At 42.1% G+C, this 17121-nt stretch overlaps 2 protein-coding genes and 1 non-coding gene across 3 annotated transcripts in view; 1 reads left to right on the top strand and 2 right to left on the bottom strand.

The window, feature by feature from the left end:
* Positions 1–2336, top strand: part of rbm34 (RNA binding motif protein 34) — a 15319-nt gene extending 12983 nt beyond the window's left edge. Inside the window, 1 exon segment of the mRNA NM_001004890.1 lies at positions 847–2336. Within this exon segment, the coding sequence (NP_001004890.1) occupies positions 847–1125 (279 nt within the window). The 3' untranslated portion in view covers positions 1126–2336.
* Positions 2337–2870: 534 nt separating this feature from the next.
* cwc25 (CWC25 spliceosome-associated protein homolog) lies at positions 2871–14787 on the bottom strand. The gene is given in 10 exon segments (NM_001126572.2): positions 2871–3644; positions 5230–5388; positions 5831–5926; positions 6524–6615; positions 7180–7249; positions 8515–8645; positions 9499–9568; positions 12060–12296; positions 12532–12704; positions 14710–14787. Coding segments are annotated over 10 exon segments (1161 nt in total). The 5' UTR covers positions 14728–14787; the 3' UTR covers positions 2871–3529.
* Positions 14788–15198: 411 nt separating this feature from the next.
* Positions 15199–15270, bottom strand: trnac-gca. The gene has a single exon. It is a non-coding gene; the product is annotated as a tRNA-Cys (tRNA).
* Positions 15271–17121: the final 1851 nt, after the last annotated feature.

Here is a 17121-nt window from a genome sequence, read left to right on the forward strand (position 1 = left end):
ACCAGGCAGAGGTTTAAAAGGCTAGAATATGAATAGGACAGGGACTAAAGTAATCATTCTAGCCTCACAGAGCAATTGTTTTTGGCTTTCGGGGTCAGCTGGAAAGATGTAGAAGAGAAAGGTGAAAAATTAATACTACAAAAAAAAAAAAGACCAACTAAACATTAAGTTAAATGTGAACTGCTCCTTTAAATAAGCCATATATGTAGTCTGTAGAATAGATATGTAATTAGCTATTGGATTAAGCATTCCTTTAAAGGATAAGTAAGCCTTTTAGTTTAAAATCCCCTAAAGAGGATCTGACTACCCCTCAGAGTAACATCTTTTTTCCTGCATTCAGTCTTATTTTGTTTGCTCCACAGGAAGCTCTCTTAGCTATTTTCTTGTCTAGTGTAAAGCCCCTCCCCCTTTTCTGAGTTTTCTCTGTACTGCACCTGCCTACTGCCTCTGCTCCAATGGAAATCAATCAGTCTTCACAGTCAGAGAGAGAAGGAGAGCTCAGAAAAAAAGGGGCGAAGCTTCACACTAGACAAGGAAGTAGCTAAAAGAGCTGCAGTTGAGCTGAATAAGACTGAATGCAGGGAGAGAGATGTGTTATTCTGTGTTTGCTAATTCGTTACCAGCAGGGTATCCATTATAAGCACAGCTGTGATCCTTCATACTTATATACGGTGTATTTATTTTCATACATATGTTTTATTTGGTTCATTGAACCTCCAATGGAACAACAGGTATGGGACCCATTATTCAGAATGCTCAGATTCCGGATAAGGGATCTTTCCTGAATTTGGATCTCCATAATTTTAAGTATTATTAATGAATGATCTTCTTTTTAACCCTCTCCAGAGTGCAGATGCCGTCCAGCTAGCGCTGAAGCTAAACAACTCCGAGCTCTCGGGAAGAAAGATCCGGGTCAAACGCAGCCTGACGGCAGAGGCCGCCCAAAAGAGCACAAACAAATCTTCCGATTTTAAGAAGAAGTTGGACACTTTAAAGCAGGCTAAACCACTCAAGGGCAACAGCTTCGTGGGAGAAACGGCCGAAGTAGGGAAGGCGAAAAATAAGGGACACAAGAACAAAAAGAAAAAAACAGTTGGGAATAAGAAAAAGAAGAATAAAGATTGAAATTAAGATCACAAGATGATTCTAAAACTGCTTCTTGGATGGATTTAAACTATCATTTTCCAGCATTTTATAGGAAAGAGAGAAACTGTGTTAGCAAAACCTTCACAAACAGGGAATGTACATGAACATAATGTGTTTCAGCTGCAAAACTGTACCTCCAGCGCTGAACTGGCTGAAAGGAAAAATATACCCCACGGGTGGGGAGGAAGAGAAGTAATAGGGGTCAATGGCAGCCAGGCTGCAGCGGGCGGTGAGAGTGAGCAGGCAGGCATTGGGGAATAGAAGCTGTGAGCAGAAGGTTCTACTTACTCTGTTGCATGTCTCCCCGGCCACAATCCATGGGCTCCTAAAAGAGCACGGCCACCTAATCTCAGTTTACTGGGCCTATGGGCCCAAGCTCATGTACAAAGAGTCGTCCTGGAATGCCCCCACGTTTTTTTGTTTATCAAGTATCTGAGAAACCATTTCCAAATATCCCTTAGGCTCCCCCCTCCCCCCCACCTTGTTCCATTGCAAAGTGATGGATTCTGGGTCTTGAAATCTTTCCATAGTGGGTAAAGCACAGATTCTCTGACGGCCAGTGAGAACATTAAGGTGCCCATACACGGGCCGATTCTAGCTGCTGATATCGGTCCCTTAGACCTATTTAGCAGCTTATTGGCCCGTGTATGGGCACTACCGATGGGCCTGCTCGACCAACATGTGGCCTGAAATGGGGCAGGTTTGAAATTTAGTCGGATCGGGGACCGCATAGGCTCGTTGATGCGGTCCCCGAACCGACTGACGCCTATACCCATCATTCTAATTGGCTCATTTGGCCCGTGGGCCAAACAACCGAATTCGCCTGATATTGCCCACCTGTAGGTGGAGATATCAGAAGATTTGCTCGCTTGGCGACCATGTCTTAGCTTGTATGGCTACTTCAAGTCCCAGAATCCATCACTTCATGATGATACAAGGTGAGTGAGGAATTACATGACACATTGAGCCTAAGAGGGTTGGCTCTGCAATGAGATGGTTTCATTTAAATTTGTGGTATGGCACATGTACGTACACATTGACGCCGCACTTCCGCATTCTCCGGTCATCAGTCGTCTGGGGTATGAAAAAGTCTGGCCACCCCTGCCCTAGTGCAACTCTACAACAGATCAGAAAACATAAGATTCTCAACCCGCATATAAAAATTTGCATAATTAAAGAGATTAAGTACATTTTCAGAAAACATTCATTAATAATTTGAAATAATTGTTATAATAATCTGTTTTTGCTAATTCTCTGCACTGCTGGGCCTTAAGGTGGCCATACACAGGTAGATTTGGGTTTTTTTGTAGACCGTTCGGCAGCTTATCTGCCCGTGTATGGGGGCCCCCTGATTGATATCTGGGCGAAAATCAGCAAGGTGTTGATTAGGGACTGCATTGGCTCAGTTGTTGTAATTAGATTGCTTGGGCCTAGGTGGGCATGTCAGGAGAAGATCCACTAATTGGCGACTTCACCAAATAATAGGATCTTAATGGATACGGCCGCCTTAACTCTTTGTATCACTGAAACAATGTTGCAGTAGTCTGGTATCCTCAAGCCAAGGCCCATATTTTCCCACAATGCCTTGCATGTTCTGTGATTCTCATATATAGGTCTGTTAATTGTAAGTCATTGTGGGGAAACCGCCAAGTTATATATATTGTCGCTAGAGGAAAACAAATGTTTGTCTATTAACAGAGTAAGGGGTTGTTGTTAATGAATAAAGACAAATACTTCAAGTATAAAACAGAACATTTTAATAAAAAAATGAAACACTCTGATCAAAGGGAAAGTATATACAAACAGGGTGAGATCAGCACCCTTTGGTGAAGGTGTGCCAGAAAGGAGTTTGCCCAACAGGTCGGACCATGGTTTCAAAAAGCCAAAACCTTACATCTGCTTTCAAGAGCAGTATTTGGAAATGTCCTGCAGCCAATAGGACGACTGGCCAGGAGCATGCCCAATGGAAGCTAGGACCAGCTCAGTGACCCAGAAAGCCTGGCATTGTATGTGATGTGCACCCCAATCCCACAGTGCTTCTCTGCAACAACAAATACATTTAATGTATCCTGTAAAATCCCAGTTAAAAATTTAAGTATAGCAATACCTTGTTAAAGCAGAGACGGATGGCCTTGAGGGAACACTTGTCTCTAGCTAAAAAGGGGGAAACATCCATATGAAAAAAAGGAGGGGTGGGGTAGGAAATGAATCTGTTCCCATGTCTTCAGTAGGAGGAAAAGGGATTTCCTCCTATTTTCCATAGAGAGGTATTGTGAGACAAAACAAGATGGCCGAGTGTTCCCTGGAACCATGGCAGACAAGTGTATGACCCGCTTTTGACTGAGGCACAAGATGAATGGTCTCTGAATGGATCCCTGAGAGATCATCTTTTCATAAAGTTCTTTTCTAGGGCTGCTGTCGTACGCTGGATCCCGTGAATGTTGCGTTTGACTCTGTCCTCCACTGATGAAGATGCTGCACTTTCTAGCTTTATTTGACTGTGGGAGAGACAGATAGAAAAAAAAAAAACCCACATTAAGAAACCTGAAATAAAGGTGGCAATATCAGACTAATTTGATCATTTGGATCTACACTGAATTTAACCGGCGGGCATAGGGACTGAGGACTGCATCGACTGGACCAACGGCAACTATGCCTGCCAGTTTAATTCGATCTGACAAAAAAAAATGAAACCTGCTTGATCGAGATCCGGCCAATTTTAGGCCAGATAACTCAGGTAGGCCCATCAGGGGTGCCCATACACGGGCAGATAAGCTGCCAAAAATCCCAAAGAAAAAAAAAAGACCCAAATCGGTTGCTAAAATCTGTCCGTGTAAAGGTGGCCATACACGGGCCAATTGTAGCTGCTGATATCGGTCCCTTAGACTGATTCGGCAGCTTATCGGCCCCTGTAGGGGCAGCAACAACCGACATCTGGCCTGAAATCCGGCAGGTTAAAAAATTCAGTCGGATCGGAGACCGCTTCAGCTCATTCATGCAGTCCCCCAAACCGACTGCGCCCATGACTGTGGTTATAATTCGATCGTTTGGCCCCAGGGCCAAAGAAACAAATTAGCCTAAATTCACCCTATATCGCCCACCCGTAGGTGGGGATATTGGGAGAAGATCCGCCACCTTAAGTCCCTAAATCGAGGCCTTGCAACAATTACCCAGGGTTGTGCTGCATACCCTCTAATTTTGCTGAAACAAGTTACTTCAAAGGGGAGACTGCGTACAGGATATATCTGCCATTACTGAATGGAAAGATACATGAATAACTTCTTTTATTTAAAAAATATCCATATTTTATCATTTTGTTTCATTATAAAGCAATAACAGATCTTTGTGTTAGTTTACCTTTACCCCTTTCCCCTGTAACAAGAAGGGCTCAATATAAACAAAAGAAAACAGATTTGCCCTCCCCTTTTCTAAAATGCAGCCTGTGTTTCAGGTTTACAGATGAGGAATTTATTCTACAGGGGAAGCCTCGTTTGATTAACTTCCTTCTCCCACTATTGCTCTGATCAACCAAACAGATGGAATAAAAATGCTTTTAGTTTTATGCTTAGTGCAACACATAAAGCCCGTAAGTGTAAATGTAAAGGATAAGTAAACCTTAGTGAACCTAAGTGAATATAAAATTGATGAGAGCACTATTCTTCTTTTGCAATTTACATTCATTATTTATGAATAGTTAGAAAAACAGTTAGAAACCTCAGATAATGTTTCTGGCATTCTTGCTAACCGGAAGAACATCAGCCCAGCCCTCATTCTTTCTCCTGACCCCCAGGTGGCGCCACTGTGATCAAATGAATTCCTATTAACAATATGTAACTGTATCTCTTAGCATCTTGGAATTAGAAAAAAATAATGAATGCAAATTGCAAAAGTGCTAAGAACAGCTTATGACTAAAGTCCAACTAGATGGTATATTCAGGCCAACAATATCTTGGTGCAAGCAACATCTTATTATCCATAGTGCTCAGCATCAAAGTATCCTGGCCAATGGGGTTTGCATGACAATAATGGCTCTGTATCAGCTCTAAGTGTGCAAGCATTGTAAAACTGTGCTTTATTCCTTACTGTATAAACTTGCTCTCTTTCTTCTGTTTCCCCTTCTCCTCCTCTTTCTCTTCCTCTTGCTTGTACCTTCTGACATTCCACTCTCTTTCTTTCTCTCTCTGTTGGGCATCCTCCATCATCTCCTGCCTCCGACGTTCCAGCTCCTCGGCAGAGAGTTTCCTTAGGAAAATAAGTACGTACTTTGATACTGCACCCTATTCCACAGAAGAGCATTAACAGGAGGGTAATAGTGATGTGCGGGTCGACAAAAATTCTACCTGCGCCCAACCCGGCCCTCTGCTCTGTGGCAGTTAGGTCACGGGCGGTAAGAAGAGCTCGGCCCCAAACCGCCTGCAACCCAAGGCACTTATGTGCGTGTCGGCCCAAAGGTGAGCCACATGTGTTGGGCACATCACTAGAGGGTAATGAGGTCTGGCACTCGCCCTTCTACACAACACAAAGGGACTTTTTGTCCCATTAGTGAATATCATAAGCAGTAGCCAACACAAAGCTAAAGTGATATAACTTGTAGTTCACAAAAGGGAAAATATACTTGACCGGTGGGATAAATGGGGGAATCTGTTCTACTGCATTTTGGCACAATTTGGTGCAAAGCTCTCACTTGGTATAACCCGAAGGCCGCTGTCTCCTGTACGCCTCTGGTTTCTGTGGGGATGGACTCCTCTTTCGTCCTCCATGGGAGCCGCTGCTCCTAGACCTGTGTGGGAAATGACAAAGATATATGGGCTTATTTATCAATTTTGGAGTTTGTTTTTGCTAAATCGAATAAACTCGCATTTCGAATGGCCGCTTATTTATTAATAAGGGAAAACTTGTTCGAGTAAAAAACTTGAATATTTTAGAATATGGCTTGACTTTGCCTAAAGCAACTCCCATTGGCTGCGATAGAAACTTGGAAGTGGTTACTTGGCAAATTTATACGAGTTTTGGTTTTTTTGCACTTAATACCAGGCATCAGTTTGCCTTCTTCTTCTAACTCTGCGGTCACTGACCCCAGCAGTGAGGCTACAGTTTTCTTTATTGGTCCTTTTTACAACTTGTAAAAGTATAGTATTGCCTCATTAGGAGGCTGCCTATTACTAACTAAACACAAGCTGGAAGAATGAAAACCTTCACAGCCATGTTGGATTGTCCATTTTGCTCAAATCTGAATATGTCAATTAGCATTTGAATTCTCTCTTTTTTATACAGATGAGGATTTGGGACCCAGAACATGGCTAGTCTGGACATCTCCTGGCATGTTTTGCACAGCTGCCAACTAAATATGCCCAGTGCCAGGTAGCTGAATACTTGCCCCTTGCTGTCACGGTGGGGGCTCCGAGAATGTGCCCTGGCTCTGTGCTTATTTGTGTGGTCTCCTCTGCTGCCTTGGCCATAATCTTTTACCTGTGAGACAAGAACAGGTCATATAGCAATTTCACCTGAGGTTAATGTGGCGACAGTCCTATCTTTGCCCCTAGTTCCCAGCATGCTTTACTAACCCACAGTAGTTCTTTTGGCTTGCCTGAGTCTGAGCTTTCAGAAGGAGCCGGCGCTACACATTAGAACTGCTTTCAGCTAACCTACTGTTTCTCCTACTCCCATGTAACTGGAGGAGTCCCAAGCCGGACTTGGATTTCTTACTATTGAATGCTATTCTGATACCTACTGGGAGCTGCTATCTTGCTCCCTTCCCATTGTTCTGCTGATCGGCTGCTGGGGGGGAGGGGGAATATCACTCCAACTGGCAGCGCAGCAGTAAAGTGTGACTGAAGTTTATCAGAGCACAGGTCACATGGCTGTGGCACCCTGGGAAATGAAGAATATGGCTAGCCCCATGTGAAATTTCAAAATTAAATATAAAAAAAATCTGTGTTTTTGAAAAACAGATTACAATGCAGGGTTCTGCTGGAGAAGCTCTATTAACTGATGGGTTTTGGGGAAAAAAACTAGTAACTGTAGGTTAGTGACCTGCAGGCCGTATCCTGACATCCCGTGCCGAGCTGGAGGAGAAGGAGAATGCTTGTGATGCTTGTGAGACCTAAGGGAAGAGAATAAGACTTTATGTATTCATCTTAAAGGGGTTTGTTCACATTTGAGTTAACTTTTAGGATGATGTAGAGAGTAATAGTGAGACAATTTGCAATTGGTCTTTATATTTTATTAATTGTAGTTTTTTAGTTATTTCATTTCCAGTTCAGGAGCTCTCCAGTTTGGAGATTCAGCAGGTATTAGGTTGCTAGTGTCCGAGTTAACTTAGCAACCAGGGAGTGGTTTGGATAGAAGACTGGTATATGAATAGGAGAGGGTCTGAATTGAAAAGAAATAGTTTAATGTGTGCTGTGTAAACTGACCACAAACAGTGACAATTAATACAAGTAGATAGGACTGGATACAAATAGGAAAATCAGGGTGAGATTACATGCATAATGATATGACGTGCCAGTACCAATCAAAACGTAATTATATCAGGAGGCGTGCCCATTTAACCAGTCATGTTTATCTGTATGAATGCTGTAACCCCTTACTATAATGTTATTGATTTATTGCTGTGTGACAATATGATCAGATGGTGAGCTATGGCACATTACACTGAATAAAGTATCTTTCTCTGATCCAAAGCTTTGAACTCAGCAATTCCCACCAATTCCCTCCCCTTAACAGCCAATTCCCCCTGCTGTAGTTCTCCTCCTCGTGCCTGCCAACTATGTCTCCTGCCCTGGCTCTTAAACTACTGCACCCCAACCAATCCCTCTGCCCAGCTCCACTCATTCCTTAAACCAATTCTTGTGCCTCAGGCCGCCCCATGTATCTCTCTCTTCCTCAGCTCCCCTATTCACAAGCCCCATCATACCACAAATCAATTATCTCTTTAGCGCCTTTACTCCTCTGCAATAAATCTCCCTTCACTATCTCACCCATTTATGCCTCCCCAAAACTTCCCTTTAACATCCCTCTCCCTATTCCTCCCAAACTCTGTCACTGCTATCCTCCTAACCATTACTGCATCACCATGATCATTTCTTATGCCTTCTAAATATGCTTCATTTATATTAATATTACTCCATATGCTCCCAAATACTTCCATTCCTTGCCCTACACCTTCCGTCAGCTTTCTTTCCTACACCCCACATGTCTCTTTCTCAGTCTATTGATAAACCTTTCTGCCTACGGGTTCTGCAGCCTGTTCCCTGGCCCAGTTATCTTTGCAGTTTGTACCATCATTTCAGCCCCTTATCCTTTGTATCTCCCCTTAGTAACTAGTACCTAAAACCGCTGCACCAGTTTCCAGCCAGATGCACCTACCTATTTCTGCTACTCTCTCTCTCTTCATCACTACTGTCCTCCTCACTGCTGGAACTGTCTCTTCTCTCCTTTCTTCGCTTCTTTTTCTCCTTCTTCTTCTTTTTGCTCTTTTTCTCCAGGCTGCTCTGGAGCTGTATGGTTAAAAAGTGGAAATATATTAGACACAAGCTCCATTCCCTTATTAAAAGGATATTTACAGAAGCCAACCTCAAAATAAAAACTGGATATTTGCAGTAGATAAAATTACTGCTCTTGGATTCATGCGTAACCACATTGTGTACAAACACAGGGCAAAAAACAGGCTGTGTTAAAGAGGTGGGTCACATATTATGATGTAAATACGGATATACTGAGACAATATTTGGTTTTCCAATTTGTTCAGCAGCTCTCCAGTTTGGTATTTCAGCAGAAGCCTGGTTGCTAGGGTCTTATTTACCCTCGCAACCAGGCACTGATTTGAATAAGGGGCTGGAATATGAATAGGTGAAGGACTGAATAGGAAGATAAGGAAAAAGAAGTAACAATAACAAAGTTATAGCCTCAAAGATCAGTAGTTTCTTGGTTGCCGGGGTCAGTGACCCATAATTAGAGAGGCAAATTAGAGAGGCTTCAGATGGGGTTTTTTGCCTTCCTCTGGATCAACTAGTAGTTAGGCAGGTTATATATAGGCATTATGGTTGAACGTGATGGACGTGTGTCTTTTTTCAACCCAACTTACTATGTTACTATGTTATATTTGGAGTGTGGGAGACAGCTGGAGTACTGGAGGAAACCCACACAACATGCAAACTCCCTAGCATTGTGCCCTGGCTACAATCAAACATAAGAATCTAGCGCTGTGAGGCAGGAGAGCGAAGCATTGTGGGCCCTTTCATAGAATGTTTTTTTTCCTATTTCAGCCAGAGAGGCAGTTACATGTACAAAAGGAATGACGCAAAGAGAAATGGCAGAATACATGCACCAGCAGGAACGGAATCCACGCACCATTTCTCGAATCTTCTTCATCTTTACAGGATTTTTCAGGACTTCTCTCTTTTTCTCGTCTTCTCTCTTCCTGTAAAATGCCAGAGTGCATACAAGATTACAAGTCGTTACATTCCCACAATTTCATTGAGCCACTTTTGCACCAATAGCAGCTCTCGGCCTTTTGGGGGGGGTTACCAACCAGCTCTGCAACATTGTTCAGCAGCGACTTTGGCCAACGTTCCCAAGCAGATTTGCTGAAGGTGGCAATGCTCTATTGGGCTGAGATCAAAGCTTGGGCTAAGTTATCTTTTAGTATGTAATAGAATGGCCAATTCTAAGAAACTTTTTATAATTAGTTTTTATTATTTATTTGTTATAGTTTTTGAATTATTTGCTGCCTTCTTCCAACTTTTTGCAATTTTTAAATGAGGGTCCCTGACCCCCGCAGCCAAAGCTGCGAGGCTACAGTTTTAATGTTATTGTTTACTATTCATATACCAGTCTCTCATCCAAACCACTAACTGGTTGCTAAGGTAACTTGAACCCTAGCATTCAAACAGCTGCTGAAACTCCAAAGTTTGAGAGCTCCTGAACTGAAAATGAAATAACTAAAAAACTACATATACATATAATAAAAAATGAAGACCAATTGCAAATTCATACTAAAGGTTAGCCTAAAGGTGAACAACCCCTTTACGTCAATGCTAGAGTTATTTCTAGATGGCAATTTATTGGGCCCAGTGCAAGTTTTCTGCCTCATTTCATGATGGCCTAGAGGAAAACCCCCATACTGTACAGACCAGGAGAGTTGGTCAGTTGGTGCATCACTTCTCCTATGAAGACTGATCTCCAATCGACAATAGCTGAAGTATAAGCAAATACAGCATGGTCGTTATGTAAAGCCCACTATATTACTCAACAAGTATCAAATAGGGACTACAGAGAGTTTGGCAGCCAAAAACTGTTGCTCTGTGAGGCGACAATTTTTTTTGTATTTGTATAATACAGGTATGGGATCCCTTATCCGGAAACCCGTTATCCAGAAAGGTCATCTCCCATAGACTCCATTATAAGCAAATACCTGTACTTGATCCCAACTAAGATATAATTACCCCTTATTGGGGGCAGAACAGCCCTATTGGGTTTATTTAATGGTTAAATGATTCCCTTTTCTCTGTAATAATAAAACAGTACCTGTACTTGATCCCAACTAAGATATAATTACCCCTTATTGGGGCAGAACAGCCCTATTGGGTTTATTTCATGGTTAAATGATTCCCTTTTCTCTGTAATAATAAAACAGTACCTGTACTTGATCCCAACTAAGATATAATTACCCCTTATTGGGGGCAGAACAGCCCTATTGGGTTTATTTAATGGTTAAATGATTCCCTTTTCTCTGTAATAATAAAACAGTACCTGTACTTGATCCCAACTAAGATATAATTACCCCTTATTGGGGGCAGAACAGCCCTATTGGGTTTATTCAATATTTAAATTATTTTTAGCAGACTTAAGTTATGGAGAGGCAAATTACAGAAAGATCCCTTATCCGGAAAAGCCCAGGTCCCGAGCATTCTGGATAAGAGGTCTCATACCTGTACTTATTTTTCTATTAATGCCCTCTCTTATTTACCTTCAAGTCTCTCAATCAAATTGTTGTCTGGCTGCCAGGTTAAAATAGTCCCTAGCGCTGGAGAGGCTGCCAAACTATAGGATCACTGGAACATATCATCTGGTCATGCCCCATAATACAACCATATTGGGACAGTATTAGAGACCTACTATCACAACTAACTTGCCGCACTATACAGAAAGACTCTCTCACATTTATATTGGGCAAACCATTCCCGGGCCTACACAAAACCTCTCAAGCTTTGATGAATCAAGTCTTAACAGCTGCTAAGCTAGCCCTCACAAGCAAATGGAAATCGGCAACACCACCTTCTTTAGCAGAAGTAATAAAGAGAGTAAACAGCAACAAAGACTTCGAATCTAGAATTGCATACATACAGAATTAAAGCGCTCAATTCTTAGAGACATGGGCCATGTGGGAACTAGTAAGACCAACATGACAAATCCTATAACAATTCAACACAGAGACATGCTCAACTCAATGAAACACCAACCAATGCAGCCTCATCCACACAGTCAAAACCCTACTAAGGCCACCAAAACAAGATTGCATAGCAGCAACGGCAACCGCTTAGAAAGCCTCCAGGACAAAGAATCTCAAACCATCCAACTCTTCACCCCTAGATCCGGGGAGATTCCAATGAGACCAGCCTATCTATTGATGCCATCCATCTTTACTGTAATCATTTACATGCCATGTTTATGTATACCTTGTTTCTTTTTCTTTTTGTATTTCTTTAATAAAAAATCTAAGTTAAAAAAAAAAAAAATAGTCCCTAGCAACCAGATAGCTGTTGGAAAAAAAGGCTAAATAATTCAAAACACACACACACAAATTAAGGCCACCTGTCTCAGAATATCACTGTCTATATCATACTGAAAGTTAACTGTAAGTTTTGTAATGTTCAGAATTTTTTATAGAAGAGAAACAAAAAGCCGTTTACCTGATCATGAAGAGCGGATCCTCCCGAATCTTGTTTGCCAGGTCCAGGGTGGAACTGGCTCCGGCTGCAGAAAATATGGAGCCAGGGAGCAATCCAGTCTCAGAAGAGGGTCCACTCTCTGGTTCCTGCATTTTATCCATTATGTATTTGTCAACGGGTCTCCCTAGGAGATATTCCTCACGGTTCACCATGCCTCCTGGGCCTTGGTACATCCAGTCCAGTTTCTCATCTTTTTTCCTGAGAACAGCAATAAAGAATACTTCTGTATATATATCTACATAGAGTCAGCGAGCTACTGGCTCTAAAGTACAAATGTGCCAGCGCCGTTTGGCTTTACATTTCTGGTTTGGTCTTTAAACTGCTGCACTGAATATTTACTGGTAATACTGGACATGGCAAGATAAAAAGCAGACATCTAAAGGGTTAATATGCCACCAAAATGAAACCATCATTGCATTTCAAGGCATCTTACTTAACCGCGCCCGTGTCCTCGGCATATCTCTGCATCTCTTCCCTCGCTCTCTCCTCTCGCAACTCCTTTTGGAGTTCCTCGATCTTCTTTCTCTCGGCTTCATGTTTCTGTTCTGCTTTCCACACTTTCTCCACATTACGGAGGGTCTGCGGGTGCCAGCTTTTCTTCAAGTTCTGAAAAAGGGACCAGACATAGGTAAAAAGTCGGTAGGGGAGCTGATCAGATACAGGAGTAAGGTTGGCCAGACATGTTGCAATCTGCTAGATTGGCAAAGTCGTCAAAGGAGGGGATCTCCTCTGGGTATGCCCGCCTAAGGGCCAAATGATCTAATTAAAAAAGCAGGTATATGGGCCATCGGACTGAACCAACGGGAAAATCAAGATCTGCCCAATTTATTAGTCGGGAGGGTCTGTCGGAGGTGCCCATACATGGGTAGATAAGCTGCTGAATCTGTCTGAAGAACCAGAATTGACAGCTGAAATCGGCCTGTGTGTGGCCACCTTAAGTCAATTACATCAAATTCCATTATACTGTGCAGTTGTGAGATTTATCTGCCTTAACCAAAACATATAACTATCTTCAACAATCAGTAATGCCCCAAAGTGACATATATTCATACACACACACATACATAAATTTTATTTTATGGTATGGTATTAGATGGTATTATAAAATGGCATTTTTTTTTCTACAGGGTATCTCATGAATGAACTTTTTAACATGGACACTATGTGAGCTCACTGATACACTAGTGACACCGTATGGTGAGAATGTACACTGCACTTTATAATTTTATAATTGTATTTTATGGCATTGCACTTTGGTTATTTATAACAAATTATTTATATCATGCGATTATTGCACTATGTTGGAGATTTTATAGAATCACTTATGTCATGATATAATGATATTTTTTTGAATGGATATACACATGCACAGATAATGGCCACACATTGGATTGTTCAAATTTGTACACATATAACAGCATTGGTTAATTGCATAATGGTCAGAGAATGGGGATTGGGCACTTATTTCCACTTGTTAGAGTGTAATGGTATTCAATGTGATGTGATACACTATGGTTTTTTATCCTTGAGAAAGGTCCTAATGAGGACCGAAACGTCGGTTTTAAACAATATATTTTCAATACATTTTTGATAAAGTATTGAAGGGTGTGCTGGCCACGGATGATTATTATTTTCTGTATATACATTATTTTGGCTATGCACCCTGCAGAATATTGAGCCTTGGAGTGTGGACACCATTTGGATTGAAATATATGTGTGTGTGTATATATATATATATATATATATATATATATATACACATACACCTTGTGTCTCAACCTTTCTCCTTGTAGAGTGTAAGCTCTTTTGGGCAGGACTCTCTTCACCCCTTGTATCGGTTATTGATTGTTTTATATGTTACTCTGTATGTCCAATGTATGTAACCCACTTATTGTACAGCGCTGCGGGATATGTTGGCGCTTTATAAATAAATGTTAATGTAATGTAATATATATAATGTTTTTTTCTCCATTTAGCAAAGTGGTGTCAGATAGGCTCTCATACACTGCTGTCACCCTTCATTGCACAGAAATTTGTTACATACGACATAGTAATTAGAATGGCCTAAATCAGCCCCGGGCCAGTGACAATGTGGGACTGGCCCACCAAGATACAAAGAAAACCCTAAGCTCTTTTGGGCAGGGCCCTCTTCACCTCTTGTATCAGTTATTGATTGCTTTATATGTTACTCTGTATGTCCAATGTATGAAACCCACTTATTGTACAGCGCTGCGGGATATGTTGGCGCTTTATAAATAAATGTTAATAATAATAATAATAATAATAACTCCCAATAGGCCAAAGTGTCAGTGGTCACTCCTGCCCCTACATATTCGGCCTATTTCATGGTCATTCCCTATTGCTATATGAGAAATACAAATATTTTTTTAAAGATTTAATAGATTGAAGGATAGATTAATAGTATGTAAAATAAAGACACAATAAGAAGAGCCATGTTAGGAAGAGTACAGTTCGGAGAGAAGGCTATGGTTAAGGATTTCTAGTGACACCCTATTCCCACACTGGCCAGTAACCCAGGCTGCAAATGCGTTTCCCCCCAGTTAGTATATATATATATATATATATGTATGTATAACAGCTTATACTATACCAGATCTCCTCCCCCCATGGCTCCAGTGAAGGTGCCTCTGCTACACTGGCGCTATCGCGTCTTCCTCCTTTCCCCCAATTCGGCCGCTAAGGAAACGTCATCACGACGCGCCCAGAAGGCGGCATTCAAAGTGAGGCTTGGGACGCAGAATGGGTGGGATCGCTAGGGGATTAAAGGGACGTTCTCATGAATAATGCCATAATGATATAATGAATAATGACATAAACGAAATAGTTTTTTTTATTATTAAATATATACAGTTAGTGTTAATTATTTACGTTCCGATGAAGGATTAAATGAAATATGGGACAATAGTTCCAATGCGCGGTACTAAAGGTCCTGCAGGAACCTTGTATAAGCGCCAGGTCACATGACTGGGACAAAATTAGTGTTACATGTTAAAACAAGTGGAATTTGGATTAGCTTTGTGATGCCTCTTTTACTATAGGAATTATATCTAATATATATAGTGAGAAAAATAAAAGCTGAAGGGGGCACCCGGATTTGAACCAGGGACCTCTCGATCTGCAGTCGAATGCTCTACCACTGAGCTATACCCCCTTTCCTGTACTTCACATTTTGCATATTGTCCTACATTCTACTCAATGTATGATTTTTTTGATTTTATTTTATTTTTTAAAAATTCTGTGATGATAGATATTCTGTATGTATCTTCAGGGCCACCATTAGGGCCCAGACAAGTCTCGCTTTAGAGGAAGCCCGGCTGGGGGGGAGCCAGAGGAAGCTGGAGGTTGCAGAGGGGAGCTGGAGGATGCTGGGGAGGACACTGGGGGGGAGGGAGCCGGAGGAAGTTGAGGATGCTGGGGGGGAGCCAGAGAAAGCTGTAGGATGATGGGGGGGAGCTGGAGGATGCTGGGGGGGAGCCAGAGGAAGTTGGAGGATGCTGGGGGGGAGCTGGAGGAAGCTGGATGATGCTGGGGGGAGCTGGATGATGCTGAGGGGGAGCTGGAGGATGCTGGGGGAGGAGACAGAGAAAGCTGAAGGATGCTGGGGGGAGCTGAAAGATGCTGGGGGGGAGCTGTTAAAATTTCCCCACTGAAATCAATTAAAAAAATGTGATTGGCTGCTGGTGGCTCCACCCACATTTTTTCTAACCCTGAATACGTAGTCAGCCAGTGACTGACTGTGCAAAGTTTGGAAACCCTGAAATAAATAGTGTGAGAAAGGCAGAATTTTAAGTTTAAACTAAAAAAATTCAATAGGTAAAGTCTGATTGGCTGTTGGTGGCTCCACTCACTTTTTAAACCTAAAAATATAGTCCCCTAGTGACCCTGGTGTTAATACTGTGAGAATGGCAGCAGGTTGAATTTCCCCATTAAAAGTCAATAGGTAAAATTTGATTGGCTCCGCCCATTTTAATAAAAAAAAACCTGGTGCAGAACTTTGCAAAGTTTGGGGACCCCGGGGTTATTACTGTGAGAATGGCAGCAGGTTGGATTTCCCCCATTGAAAGTCAATAGGTAAAATCTGATTGGCTGTTCACAGCTCTGCCCACTTTTGGGCATCCAGCAATCATCATATTTTCATTCAGGCTGTGCCCATGACTATGTGATTCAAATTTGGGGACTGTAGCCTCAAAGCTGTAAGATTGGCAGCAGTTTCAATTTCCCCATTAAAGTCAATGGGTGAAATTTGATTGGCTGTTGTTGGCCCCTCCCACTATGGGTCATCCAACAAATGTCGCTGTTTCATTCAGGGTGACCCCATGATTGTGTTATTCAAGTTTGGGGGGTGTAGCTTCAAAGCTGTAAGATTGGCAGCAGTTTGAAAATCTTCCCTGTCAAAGTCAATGGAACAATTGGGGGGTTCAGAGCGGCGCCACAAAAAGACGGGGGGCGGGATTGTTTAGAAAAGCACAAGCAACCTGCTCCGCTATAGGGCGAAGAAGTACGGAGAGTTTGGGTGTTAAACCCCTTAAACTGTAGGAGGAGTAGCGTTTAGAAAATGGGGGGCGCTAAGAATAAGAATCAGCTGAAGTGGAAGAACAGTCTGTGGGTTTTTCAACCCAACATAATTCATTGCTTACAAAGAACATTATGATTTCCTGCCTATTTATATATAAAAGTGGCCATGTTGCTTTCCACCAAACATCATAGCAGAATATGTGGGTGCAGAGAGCTGTATAAGGGCTTGCTGATAGTTGTATGAAGGGATTTCCTGGGAATTGTACAGGTGGTGCTGACTATTGAGAGCTGTAGGGGGGTGCTTAGAGCTGTATGGGGGTGCTTAGAGCTGTATGGGGGTGCTTAGAACTGTATGGGGGTGCTTAGAACTGTATGGGGGTGCTGACTGGTGAGAGCTGTATGGGGGTGCTTAGAGCTGTATGGGGGTGCTTAGAGCTGTATGGGGGTGCTTAGAGCTGTATGGGGATGCTTAGAGCTGTATGGGGGT

Source organism: Xenopus tropicalis, chromosome 10 (assembly GCF_000004195.4).
Source record: "Xenopus tropicalis strain Nigerian chromosome 10, UCB_Xtro_10.0, whole genome shotgun sequence".
Lineage (NCBI taxonomy): Eukaryota > Metazoa > Chordata > Amphibia > Anura > Pipidae > Xenopus > Xenopus tropicalis.